The sequence below is a fragment of the Gopherus flavomarginatus genome, chromosome 10, assembly GCF_025201925.1.
Source record: "Gopherus flavomarginatus isolate rGopFla2 chromosome 10, rGopFla2.mat.asm, whole genome shotgun sequence".
Taxonomy (NCBI): domain Eukaryota; kingdom Metazoa; phylum Chordata; order Testudines; family Testudinidae; genus Gopherus; species Gopherus flavomarginatus.
Genome location: NC_066626.1, coordinates 29617034 through 29629860, shown reverse-complemented (window position 1 = coordinate 29629860; position 12827 = coordinate 29617034). Strand labels below are relative to the sequence as shown.

Genomic DNA, 12827 nt, shown 5'->3' with positions numbered 1-12827 from the left:
TTCTTGTCCTCACCCAACACAAAAGGCTCTTGCTGCCACTGGCTTCCCCCACATGCTGGCAGCATGGCTGTGACTCCCTCTGATGGTGGAGAAAGATGATCAGAGGATATGCAGCTGCTCAGAAATGCTGTAACTGCATTCTGGATATGATCCCGTTTACCAGAAAGAATGGTACACAAAGTACAGCCTTTTCCCAGCGCCTCTCTTCCATCCAGCCCATATCCCTCACACTGGTGCCAATGCTCATAATTTTATTGTGAATCTTGTTTTATTTTTTTTTTAACTTAAAGTCCCATTTCCTGGAGATCTGTGGTTATGTGAGAATCTCCCTTTACTTTTTGTGGCTTTTCTTTAAACAAATGTTGCTACCCTTCCTGGATATAGAGAGAATTTGGAAAAGGTAAAACCTAAAAAGCTAACAACCTAGATGGCAAATAAAAAACCCCAAACACTAATTATTTAAAAATTATGAGACTTTAAATAATCTCATAACATTCTTTGGGGGCCTGATGCACACATTTTGAACACTTGGGGTTTCTGATACTAATTTTGAGTGGACACTTGGCACTGAGAAATTCTCAGGGGGAGGATGTGATCTCTTGGAGGAATATCCTCTTTCACTACCCGTCCCATCTGCATAGGCCTCAACTTTTCTTCATGCCATCAGTGCTCTTTTGCTTCCCACTGAGCTGCATAAAGGGAGGGGAGCATTTAGCCTTGGATGATTTTGGATTTAATAGGAAAGACTCATCAACAACTAAGATAAGCACATAGCATCTGTTACTAAATCCAAATTTAACAAGAGGTGCACAAAGGGAGGGCAGGGCAGTAGCATTTACACCCACTTTGCACTCATTTACCCTAGTGCAAATTCACTTCACAAGGTGCACAGCAACAGAGAATCAGACCCTGAGGTTATGGCTACACTTGCAGCTGTACAGCGCTGCCGCGGGAGTGCTCCCACAGCAGTGCTTTGAAGAGCGAGTGTGTTACAGCACCAGCGCTGGTGTAGGTTTCTAATTTTTGTTTCAATCCAATATTAAACAAAAAACCTAAGGATCAATAGCAAACTTACTCGAAATACTAATTTATACTGATGCCCCTACATCAATATTAATGGTATCTATTTAAAAATGTGTGTTTTTTTAGAGAGCAAGAAAATGCCTATTTTGAGGTCATGTAAATTTTTCTTTGGGGTATATGGGGGAAGCATACTTTTAGACTCTTCTAGGATACAGTCAATCACAACATCTGTTCACATTACATCTGTTCACTTTTACTGTACATAAGTCTCCCAAATGTCAGAGAGCATGGATAGGCCACAGTGTGTGTTAGTTATTCTGTAAATCTGAAGTTTTATATTATAACCTAACCACAAGGGGGCGAATAAGACCAGCTTCTGATAAATAATACCAAAGCAGGACCAAATTCAAAGCTGACTGAAGGCACAACTCGATTGACTTAAATACAATTACACCCTTATTCCAGTTCTGAATTCGGCCCTTAGTTTACTTATTTCATGGACTGTTCTTACTGCATTTTTAAAAATAAGTCTGTGGAAACATATCTGTTGTTCTGGATTTCCTAAAACTTTGTTTTTACAAAATGTTAAATATTGGGCCCAATTTAAAAGAATACTCCTTAAGAAGAAACACATGCATTTGGATACACATATCCTGCTGTCTAATCCAACTGTCTTGGTTGTATAAAATTGAGGCTTTTTAATTCAAACTTCTAAAACATATTTCTGAAAACTTCTCATGTATTTTTATTGTATTACAACTGTCTACTGTTCAGTTTATCATGACTGTGTTTATTTCAAAAGCTAACATGCCTACAAATGAGATCAGCAGAAATCCATACTAAAATATTTTTTATTTGAAAGTCATAAAAAAAAAAATTCCAAAACTTATACCTCATTTCCTTTGCTTCCAGCACTTGATTTCATTTCTTTGGGTTGCTGTAAAATGGAAATTAAGATCTATATTCAGGAAGTTTATAGACAGAAATATTTAGCAGCAGTATTCACTACAGTGGTTTTACTACCATGGTTGTATAGTGATAGTCTATTTGTGCTGTGCATCCTTCAGAAACTAACATATGATTTCTTCAGGTATCTCAAAATAGTAATTAATTGTCCCGTGACACTAAATGGCTGGTGGAATCAAAATTTGCCTTGCCATAAATTAATGGCACTAGGTAATCTTGTGATAAGTACACCATTTACGCTGAATACCTATAGTTAAGGCTCTGAGGGTGTTTCTTGATAAATCTATTTAGTCAGTGATTATTTTAAAGAAAAGTTTTTTAAATACATAATTAACTCCTAATATTTCAATAAAGCTAAATTCATAATAAAAAAAAAACTAAACAAGAATGCAAAAAGTGAAGCCTTGCATTCTAATTGCAGACTCCATTCTTGCAGGACTTCTATGATGCCCCACAGTGGTTAAGCCACAGAAAGAGACCACAACATATTATTGGAGATGTAGTCTGGTCAGGCAGCAGGACCAATCAGGAGAATGGGGACACAAGAGACCCAGAATTAATGTTGATTTTGACAAAACTCCATTTTTGATGGGAAAATTTTCATTCAAAATATTTCAAACACCCTTTTCCTTTATTTAATGTTTGACTACTTTGTCAGCTCATTTGTTCATTCGAGAAAATATCCAAAATAATTATCAGTAGCAAATATGGAAACACAAAAGCTACAAATCATATGAAGTCAGATTAAAAATCTAGAGCCACTTGGACACAGAGGGGATGGGAGGGAGATTGGTTTGTAGAGCAGAAAGTACATGGTACCTAATCTTGTGTAGAGTATTAACAGTGAGCACTGTATAGCACATACCTGATAAAGAGAGTAAAAGCAAGTACTATGAGGCTACGCGTGCTGTTTCTTTACAACCCCAACAAAAAGCAGGCATAATGGGGCTGTGAAAGGTTCTAGGTAGAAGCTCTATAGTGAAGCAGCAAGAGAGACAGACAGCCGTAGAAATGATACAGTTTTCCTTGTTCAAGTTTAAAAAAAAATAAATTCTGTGATTGCTTTACCAATGTCACATGACAAGAACAGTACCTGGCAAACTTACCAAATGTCTAAATTCTACAGACAGACTTCCATTTGCAGATTCATCCATATTCATAGCTTTGACATGAGTGCCACATAGAACAAATCTGCGATTACTAGAAAACACATTACAACAATGTATACAATGGCAGATAAAATAATGTGGGATAAGTTAAGAAGTCTCAAACTTTTATAGCCTTACCTTACAGTTGCCACATTCCTTTAAAAAAAAAAAAAAGAGAAAATATATCCTGTAACCCAGTGTGTGTGTATGTATATATATAATACATATAGTATGCATTCAAATTAAATAGCGCCTTTTTAAAAAGAGCAGATTAAATTATGCCTTGGCCTCTAAAGGTTCATCCATAGTACAAATCCAGCTGTGACTTTTGTTCTGTAATCAGTCAGACATGTGGCTAGTTATAAGTAATATGATTCACTTTGTGCCCCCACAGCCTTTTTTCTGCCATCAGAACCATATGCCACCACTGTGCCTTACCATGTTTGCATCAATGCATTCTGGGAAAACATAGGCAACTATACAGCAGGGCACAGAATGACTGGAGGACATGCACACAGCATCAGCATGTAGAGCAATGCACTCTGAATGTCCTGCTGCACAGACACCTGGGAAGAAGGAGCACTAACCAAATCAGGTCACAGCTGGCCCTATAAAAGGGCTGTGAGGCAGGAGCTCAAAGAACACTCCCTCCAGCTCCTGAGAGAGAAGGAACTGGCTGTCTGGTAGCTGAGCAGGGTACCTAGGGTGCAGCAGTACTGGGGAAGGGCAGAGGGATCTGGGGAGCTCCAGCCTAGTAAAACCCCAGGCTGCAAGTCTTGTTAAGGGCCTACAGAAGGGTACTGGGGCTGCAGAGGGGCAGCCCAGAGACAGGCAGCAGGTCCTAACCCCCTTGCTGATGATGACTGCTTTATAGACTGCAGCTGGCCCCAGGGAGGGGGGGCTAGATGATGACTGGCAGTAGCCACTGAGGCAAGGTGGGTTTAGACGGTTGGAGGTTCCCCTGGGAGGGGAGACCCAGAGCAGGGAGGTACTGTGGTGGGAAGAACCCCTGGGCAAAGGGCACCGGGGTCTGGGAAGGACATGGGGGCCAGTGGCAGGCGAGACATCAGCCGGCAGAGGGCATGCCGGAGCTGGAAAAGAGCTAATTCCCTGGAAATCCAGTAGGAGGCGCCACGCTGGTGAGTTGTCGCACTGCTACACGTTCCCTTTAATTTTTTTGCTTGGTGTAAATGCAGAATTCCAGGGGCACAATCCCACAGGACTCAAAGCTGAAAAACGGTTTGCGTGAATATGCTGCTGCTGACAGCCAAAACCAGTGTTTCACACCGCTTCTGTTACAAATCTTCATTGGAATTGCTGCCTCGAATTTTAAAAAATCAAGTAAAAATTAAGCTTTTTTTAAACATAAGAAAATCTTTCTGCAGTTACTGACTCTAATAGACCTCCTTAACATTCAAATAGGTCTTGTGTTTTAAAAATACAACAACTTTAAAATCAACTAAAGCAGCAACAAAGACTGTGAGCCCTAGCTGTATAATGTGGTCACTTACTTGTCAATAGTTGCTTTCACTCTGATCTGGTAGTTCAGCTCTGGCAATTTAATTAGCAGCCTGGGAAATAAAAAGTGTAAAACTGAACAATCAGAACTAGGACTTGTCCCTTTTATATAGTAAAATTATTTATCATTATAGAATAAAAGCTGGTTGTTCCCTAGTCAAAGGGTATGTCTATACTAGCCGCCGGATCGGTGGGTAGCGTTCGATGTATCGGGGATCGATTTATCGTGTCTCGTCTGGACGTGATAAATCAATCTGCGAATCGATGCCTGTACTCCACCTCGGCAGGAGGAGTAAGCACAGTCGACGGGGGCGCCGTGGCAGTTGACTCACCGCCGCGAGGACGGCCAGGTAAGTCGAACTAAGATACTTCAGCTACGCTATAGTTGCGTATCTTAGTTCGAACCCACCCTGGTAGTGTCACCCAGGCCAAAGGTCTCTAAAATCCCATTTTAAAGAAAACCAGACCAAGTACCCAGAGCTGCATCATGATTTGCAGGGTCCCAAGCTTAAGTTGAGGGAATGAGGGAGATAATGTGGCAAGTGCCTCCGTCTTCATCATAAGTGCTGGCATGTGACAAAAGTTAGGACGGCACAGGCAAAGTGTGAATGCATAAGACCTGCAGCTGTGTTGTGAGAGACATCAAGAGGATAGTAAGCACGGGGGTTCTTGTAACCTCATCCCCACACAAGAATGCTCCTGTTCCCTCTGTTCTTACTGCTCATGGATGGGATTCAGCTGCGAGTTCCACCACCCAGTTCTATTTTCAGAGCAGACAAAGAGCCAGTGGGGAGTAAATTCAGGCTCAGAGCTGTTGAAGACACGCGCCTCCAAAAATGCAGTAATTTACCTTGCTTGTGTGCCAGAGTAGCCTTGAAACTACTGCAGAGCTGGCCTGTGTGATGAGATATATTATTCACTTTGTTTTTGTGCCTTATTTTGTTTGCAATGTCATTAAAGCAATAATCCAATAAAGGAGTTATTTTTTAAAAATGTGACCAGGCAAACATCTGAAGTCTTTACTCACGTTGAGCAGTATCTTACTCCATGTATAGTTGTAAGTGGCAGAATTTGGACCACAGTGTATGTATGTCCTTACGCAAGAAAATTCTCATTGAAGGCAATAGGATCTCTGCTTAAGTGTAGTCATCATGATTTGGCCCAATGTGTTAAATGTTGGCTCTCCCAGGATATAGTGTAATATGGAAATAAAGGAATTAACGCTAGTCTTCCTTTACTTACCTTAGTTTGACAGTGAACTGTATTAAGGTTTTAAGTACCATTGGCCTCTGGGGATGAGTGGGCATACAGGGCTGCCTTTCAATCACAAATGAACTAGTTGGAAAAGAAATAGCTTGATTAAAAGCATGCATAAATTTTGTACAGAACTAGTCAAAAGGCTTTCAAATCATGGAGGGTGACTTTTCTATGCATATTGGAGTGGCAGATCTACATCTCAGTCCCATAAAAAATGAAGTAGTTGAATGTAATAGAACACATTATAGCACACCGATATCATATTCCACTAAATGATATAGGAAAGAGTCACCACCACAAATGAAGCAGGAAAACATGCTACAAAACTGGTTCCAATAAAACGTCTAAAACATGAAATACAATTATTTCACATTTCTGTCATATTTTAAAGATAAATGGTCAAATTTTGCTCTCAGACAGGGCCAGTCCTAGGTATGTGCTAACAGTGCAGACACATGTGGTACATCCACGGCATAGGCAAAACACCAGGGCTGGAACAGTAACAAAATATGGTTTACTTAAAAGGAAGAAACTAAAAGGGATGCCTGAGTGTGGCACTCATGGGGCGGGAGGAGAGGCATGGAAAAATTTGGCATCCCCTAGTCCCACACAAGGCCTTGTTCACAGAGGCACATGAATGATTCCTGTTGAAATCAATGGGAGTTATGCATGTTTATCCAAAGGCAGAACTGGACCACAAAACTTTAAGAGCCTGATTCGTGAAACTCCTATCCCCAGGCTCCTACCAATGTCTATTAGTGTTGTAGGTGCTAATTATCTTTAAACACCAAGCTCTAAAATCACTGCAGATATGGTCACATTTTTTCTTTTCAATGATAAATTGTGTTAGATTCCTGCATCTTAAATAACACACAAAATGTATAACAGCTGATGTACCTTCGGAAAAGATTGTAGAGCAAGAAGTTGACTCTTTCCAACAGGTGAGGCCTTTGCAGTAGAATAGGATCTCCGTCATAAGTCAGTTTAGTCAACAGCTCATCCAATTTTTCCAGTTGCCTTCTTATTTGAAAAAGACTCTCTGCCAGCAGAGTAAAACTATTGCAGAACAAATGATTGTTACATTCTCTCGTATAAATTGCTTATTAGAACATAAGTTACTGACGTTCTTGTGAGAAAAATCATAATATTAGAATTGATCGTCATTTACTAGCCTTAGACAAGCTAACCTCAGCCAGTTAAATGAATACATGTGAACCACTGGCCAAATTGTTCCTATATCACTTCAGAAATGAGTCCTTTCCCAAAAGACCTCATTGACACTGACTTGAAGCTGCCTGTGACTTGCTAAAGAGAAATATATATGCAACCACTACTACAAGACAATAATGCCACAGCTCAGTAGTATTTTTGCAAAACATGCTCTTTAAGAGAAGAACATTTATATCCCAGAGAAGTGAGGAGATGACTGTGAAAATCCAACCCAAGCACACTTGGCTAACAGTTTACTTTAATGAGATTTATGTGGCTAAAATCCCATATGGGACTCTGAAAAAAGTTTCCCTTCCCATAACTGTGTGAAGAGTAGATAAAAACTGAGCCAGGACTTCAAGATTTGTCCTGTTATATCTCTGTCACAAATTCACATAGGTCCTTACAAAAAGATCAGGTAGAGCTGGTTGAAAAAAATGTTATTGAAAAAAATATTTTAGTAACAAAACAAAAAGAAGCTTTTCATCCAAAATATAAATTTTCATTTTGCTGTCAGTTTTCTGATGGAAAAACTAAAACTTTTTCAACAGTGAAAAATGGTTTTGTTTTTGGTTGTTTTCCCCCTCTACCATTCTTTCCCTTTTTCCTTGCTGACCTTCACTATATCTCTTCCAGTGAGGGGGGGGGGGGGGAAGCTTCAGGAACATAAAAAAAAGTGTTGGGAAGGCTCTGAATAGAACAAGAATGTTCTCTGGCTCCATTATAATTGTCAAATTTAATGATGTTTATGTTCCAATTTGAACTTTGAATCTAGATATGACAACTTCCTTTTCAGCCTTGTGGTATTTTCAAATACAGGCTATGATCTCTCCTTTAACTCCTACTTGTTACAATGACCTGTTGTTTCAAACCTGGTGAAGTGTTGCATTGAATGAGTCAAAGCATGAAGTCTTTATCTATTTCTTCCCCTGATAAAACTCCCACTGTCCTCAAGTGACGAGTTTAGTGAACTCAGTGTGCCACTCTAATACGCACAGAGAAGTCAGATGCCATGAAATGACAGCGTTGTTTCTCTGTGGGTTTTTGACTAGATCTGTACATTTATGTGTGGTTTTAATCAAGCTATTTATTTCTTTTTAGCAAAACTCCTTTGATGAAGTATATGTGATATATGGGAGGCTTGTCGCTGTTGTTTTGTTTGACAATCTGCAAATGATGAGTCTCTGTGTATAGCCCGTTGTTTTGTATTCATTCTAATAGGACATTTATACCTATCAAAGCCCATTGCATTTCAGTTACTTATTTCCTTAACTGCTACCATATCAGCAGCAAACTCAATTAATGTATACATAGGGTCCCATCAGAGCTGTTGTTGTATATTTTTACATGTGTTGGGCTACTGTGAAGCAGCAGACTTCCTGTGGTTTTCACTGGAAACTTAAAAGTAAATGTAAGTTTACCAGTTCTGGAGCTGATCAAGCCCACTATTTAGAGGACCTCCAATGCAGGCAATTTGCTGGCGCCTCTTCCAGTCTAGAAGCTCTTCAAGAAGCATGTTGTTCATCAAGACATCACTTTCATTTATTACTTGTGCCATTTTACTAAGGACTTCCTGAAAGGAATAGGAAAAGTGTAACCAACTGATCACAGGGAACACCAATAAAGCTTACAAATGAAGCCAATTATAATGCTGGCCATATATTTTAATTTCTTAGAGTAAGGAAAAATGTGCAATACGTTAATGTGCAATAAAGTGTTTTGGATTTACCTTGTTTTTAAGCGTTTCTCTTTGTAACACCATATTCAAATTACTTAAGGCTTTAAATATATAATGTTCTAATGCTTATGGATTAATTTTTATTTCTGAGAAAGTGACCATACTTATATCGCTACTGCTTGGGTTCAGGTGACTGGATTCTCCATCCGTTGTACTAAAAATAGTCCTGAATATTAATGAATTCTTTTTACAGATATTTTTTTTTTTAGTGAATTTATTATGGCATAACGCCTCCAGGAGCTTGCCATGTAGAAGCATCATTAAGGTCACAAGCTCCTTTCTGTGATCTTCGATTGTATCCCCACATAGACTTTTCTTTAACGATGAAAAGTCTATGTGGAAATTATATGGAAGTTTTTAAGTTATTCCAAGGTGAACAGCAAAAAAAATAGACATAGAAAGAGTGCTTTCCCCATCATCAGTTGGCATTCAACTGCACTCAGTAGTGTGGTGTCTGGTTTTGTGGTTATGGGATTGCATTGATCTGGAGTGTGTTTTTTTTTTTTTTCCTGCCTTTAAATGCAGTAACTTGCAAACAAAGGGGATGAATCCAGAACAGTTCCTGTGAGGTGATGGTTAATCCTCACCTGCCAACTAATAACCTCATGCTCTTAGTCGTACTCTTTAGAACTGCCAGTTATTTAATTGCTAGTAACCCCCCCCCCATCATCTCCCTGGTATTTGTAACACAAAATGATGTTTACCTGCTCTTTTTGATGGGAGAGTTTGTGCAAATGCCTCCTTACATGTGATTATTCAGTGTGGGAGTAGGGGGAGAAAGCAAATGAACCACATATGACAAAACATGTTACCAACCTTTCTTTTGTAGTCTAAGGTATTGAGCATTTCCTGCAACATCACCATTTCCTGTTTCATCAGGACGCTGTTTTTGTCACCCTGTTCTGCAGGGGGAAGAGAAAAAAATAATCTGATAACCTCAGTATAAGCATATGTGTTTATAATGGGGATAGGGGGTGGGAAGCCCTAAACCAATTATATTCTGGTAGCTAGTAAAGAAATCTACTAATGTTTGTAATTAAAGTTTATTACTCTATGACTCTAATATGAATTATTATAGGAGCTGGGTATTTTGATTTTTTTCTTGTGTGGAACAGGAGGAATATAGGGAAGAAATGAATAACATTATTAGATTCTTATGTCTGTGTATACTCTTATTTCATTAGATAATTCTGGCTTGGATAGGATTCAAATACTGAATTGTGATAAGCCATTACAAAATTGTGCATGATGCTGTCAGTAATTCTAGTAAAGTTCTTTGGAATCTTAGTGTGAACCATGTGTCCAGTTGAGGAAATATTTGCAGGTGGGGGACAGGTGCAAGAAGGTTTGGCATTAGGGATGGGGAATTTTATGGTGCGCCTAACCATGAGAAATTTGGAATTTGTGAGTACAGGTCACTAGGTGTTTGCCTTGACGTGATCTTTCTTGCTACTGGTTGTCTAGTGGCTTCACGACTTCCTAGAGTGACCCACTCCCTTTTCCTCTGCAGCTCTATACCCTTCACTTTCTCTATACCTCCAACTACTTTCAAAGAAGAACTTAATGCCATCTATGTTTACACTGGGCCCCGGCATATGCCTTCCATTGAAATTTGTGCTCTGACACATTAAATCTGTCTCATATGATTGGCATGTTGAAGAACTTGGGGTACCTAGGGACACAGATTTCTCTACATGTTCAAAGGGAGGTGCCCTTAAGGTCTCAGTGCAGACATAGCAGTTTGTTTCATTTCTGAAGGAGGGTCATGAAGAAGTTGTTGCAATGTGATAAGTTGCAGATCCCAGAACCACTGCAGCCTGCTCAAGCTTGCATTTGGAATGCTCACCAGATGATTATCACGACTGTGGTCAAAAAGACTGGAAGGCCAAGTTAGTGGCTAATAAATTGGTTTTAGAAAACTCCACTATGGGGGAAAGCATGGGGTCCTATACATTCCATTCTGCAAAAGCAAGGGCCATGAAAAGGGTTAAACATGAAAAAATTGTTTTGAAAAAAATGTCCTCTAAACTATGCAGACCATAATTCCCAAGACTTGATCACACTGCTTCATAGCTCATTTACAGAAAATAACTGCATCTGGACACTGAGGATATTATTACTATTTTAATCCCAGAACTGTGTATTATGGCACAGATAGCTGTTTTGCACATATTATGCATATATCTCAAAATATCAGCTTCTGTATGCTTGGAAGATAATACACAAAACACATGAGACTGGAATCTAGCCTTATAATCAACATTTTCTCACAGAATCTTAAAATAATTATGAAAAAGCTTACCTATGCTCTGTATTGTTTTATACCTGAAGTCAAACTCTTCTTGCAAATCTTCTAAGTATTTAATATCTTGTTCTGTCATCTTTTTATAAATTAAAAAAAAAAGATTCAGTATAGCACTTGAGGATTCATCATATCTGACAGTTTCTAATTTACATTATTTTATTTTTACCTAGATTGTAGTTGACTTCTTTCAATATTTCCCTTCCCTGTCAAAGACTTGACAGGACTGTTTATCTCCTACTCACTAATCTCACCAAAAAAATAGTAATTTTGTGTGCAGCTGCAGACCATAATATTATATAAGGAGAGAAAGGTTCCTTTCATTGCATCCCAGTAAAGTCACATATTCTTTCATACACTGATATTTTTATTGATACAATCAGCCCAATCATGAACTCTGCTGTGGCAAAACTACATTGATTCAGGTTTTGCCTGCAGAACGAGACACTGTATGTATCCGGCCACATCAATTATTTTCACCTAAACCAGTCACCAAATAATTCAAATTCTTATTTGTTCGAAAGTAGAAATGACTAAAATTAGTTGAGACTGCTTATCAATAATATAAACCTAACTAAAATACATTTATGTAAACTATTAGAGCAATTGCCATTTGACACTTAAACATACCAAGGATGCCCCTCCCCCACCCACTTTTTAAAACATAGTAATTTGGTACTGTAAATTGTCATTCTTTAAAGAATAGTTGATTACTCACACTAACTATGAAAATTATTAATTAAATTATGCTTGTGGATTTGAACACACAGCTACTTGAAGTATAGCATGGGGATTTTTAATGTGGATATCCAAGAAAAGAATTTCTTTAAAAGTAAAGCCCAAGAACAAATTTAAAAAAAAATAAAAAACTAAACAAAACACTTCTACAGTCTTGGTGTGCACACCAAAACACCTGCTTGCAGAGTATTGCCACAGCAGGATAATTTCCCTTTTTTAACTCAGAGCTCCAATTTTTCATTTGTTTTTATAATTCTTTGGCCTATTTGCTGATTTAAAGTTGTTATTCTCCACTGTTCTGAGGTGAAACAAGCTGAGTCATACTTTGTGCAAAAGACCCTCTTCTGTGACACGTGAACTCCTCTAAAGGCCTGATCCCACACCATTTAAGTCAACTGAAGACTTTGCATTGACTGCCCTGGGAGCTGGATCAGAGCCTACAAGAATATTTAGGAGCGGAGACTTCCAGAAAAAGTTCTGGCCAGATAGAATGACCTAGGTTCTGCAGGTCTGTAGCCACAAACTTAATTTTTAGATAAAGACATGAACTTTGTGCAAAGCAGTGAAATTGAATTACAGGACTGTCACATCTTACGCTAGGGTTAGGTTCTAAAGCCAGCATGTAAGGTGAAAATCGCGTATAGTCAAAACCGCGGACCAGCAGCAGGCTGAGTGGGGCTGGTGGACAGAACCCCAGACCAGCTCAGCCTACTGCCTGTCTGGGGTTCCGGCTGCTGGCTCATGCCAGCGGGGTCCCGGCCGCCGGTCCTGCTCAGCCCGCTGCCGGTCTGGGGTTCCGTTCACCCAGGCAGGCAGCTGTCTGAGTGGGGCCAGCGGCCAGGACCCTGGCTGGCAGCAGAGTGCCAATAAAAATCAGCTCATTGAGAGCATGCATGAATTTGTGTAAGTTAAACGCGCATATGATGTG

The 12827-nt window shown here is 39.3% G+C and overlaps 1 protein-coding gene across 4 annotated transcripts in view; it reads right to left on the bottom strand.

Annotated features, from left to right (window-relative positions):
- Window positions 1-12827, bottom strand: part of STAT4 (signal transducer and activator of transcription 4) — a 67541-nt gene that overhangs the window by 15467 nt on the left and 39247 nt on the right. For 3 of the 4 annotated variants that reach the window (XR_007776508.1, XM_050969512.1, XM_050969513.1), the window contains exons 6-14: window positions 11162-11240; window positions 9676-9761; window positions 8543-8694; window positions 6810-6968; window positions 5898-5990; window positions 4649-4708; window positions 3276-3293; window positions 3096-3189; window positions 1916-1960 (exon numbers count right to left, since the gene is read on the bottom strand). Coding sequence is in view for 3 of the 4 variants with exons in the window: in XM_050969512.1 (XP_050825469.1) it covers window positions 1916-1960; window positions 3096-3189; window positions 3276-3293; window positions 4649-4708; window positions 5898-5990; window positions 6810-6968; window positions 8543-8694; window positions 9676-9761; window positions 11162-11240 (786 nt within the window). In the remaining variant the exon portion in view is untranslated. The remainder of the gene's footprint in view (window positions 1-1915; window positions 1961-3095; window positions 3190-3275; window positions 3294-4648; window positions 4709-5897; window positions 5991-6809; window positions 6969-8542; window positions 8695-9675; window positions 9762-11161; window positions 11241-12827) is intronic. The other variant, XM_050969514.1, reaches the window with a different exon arrangement.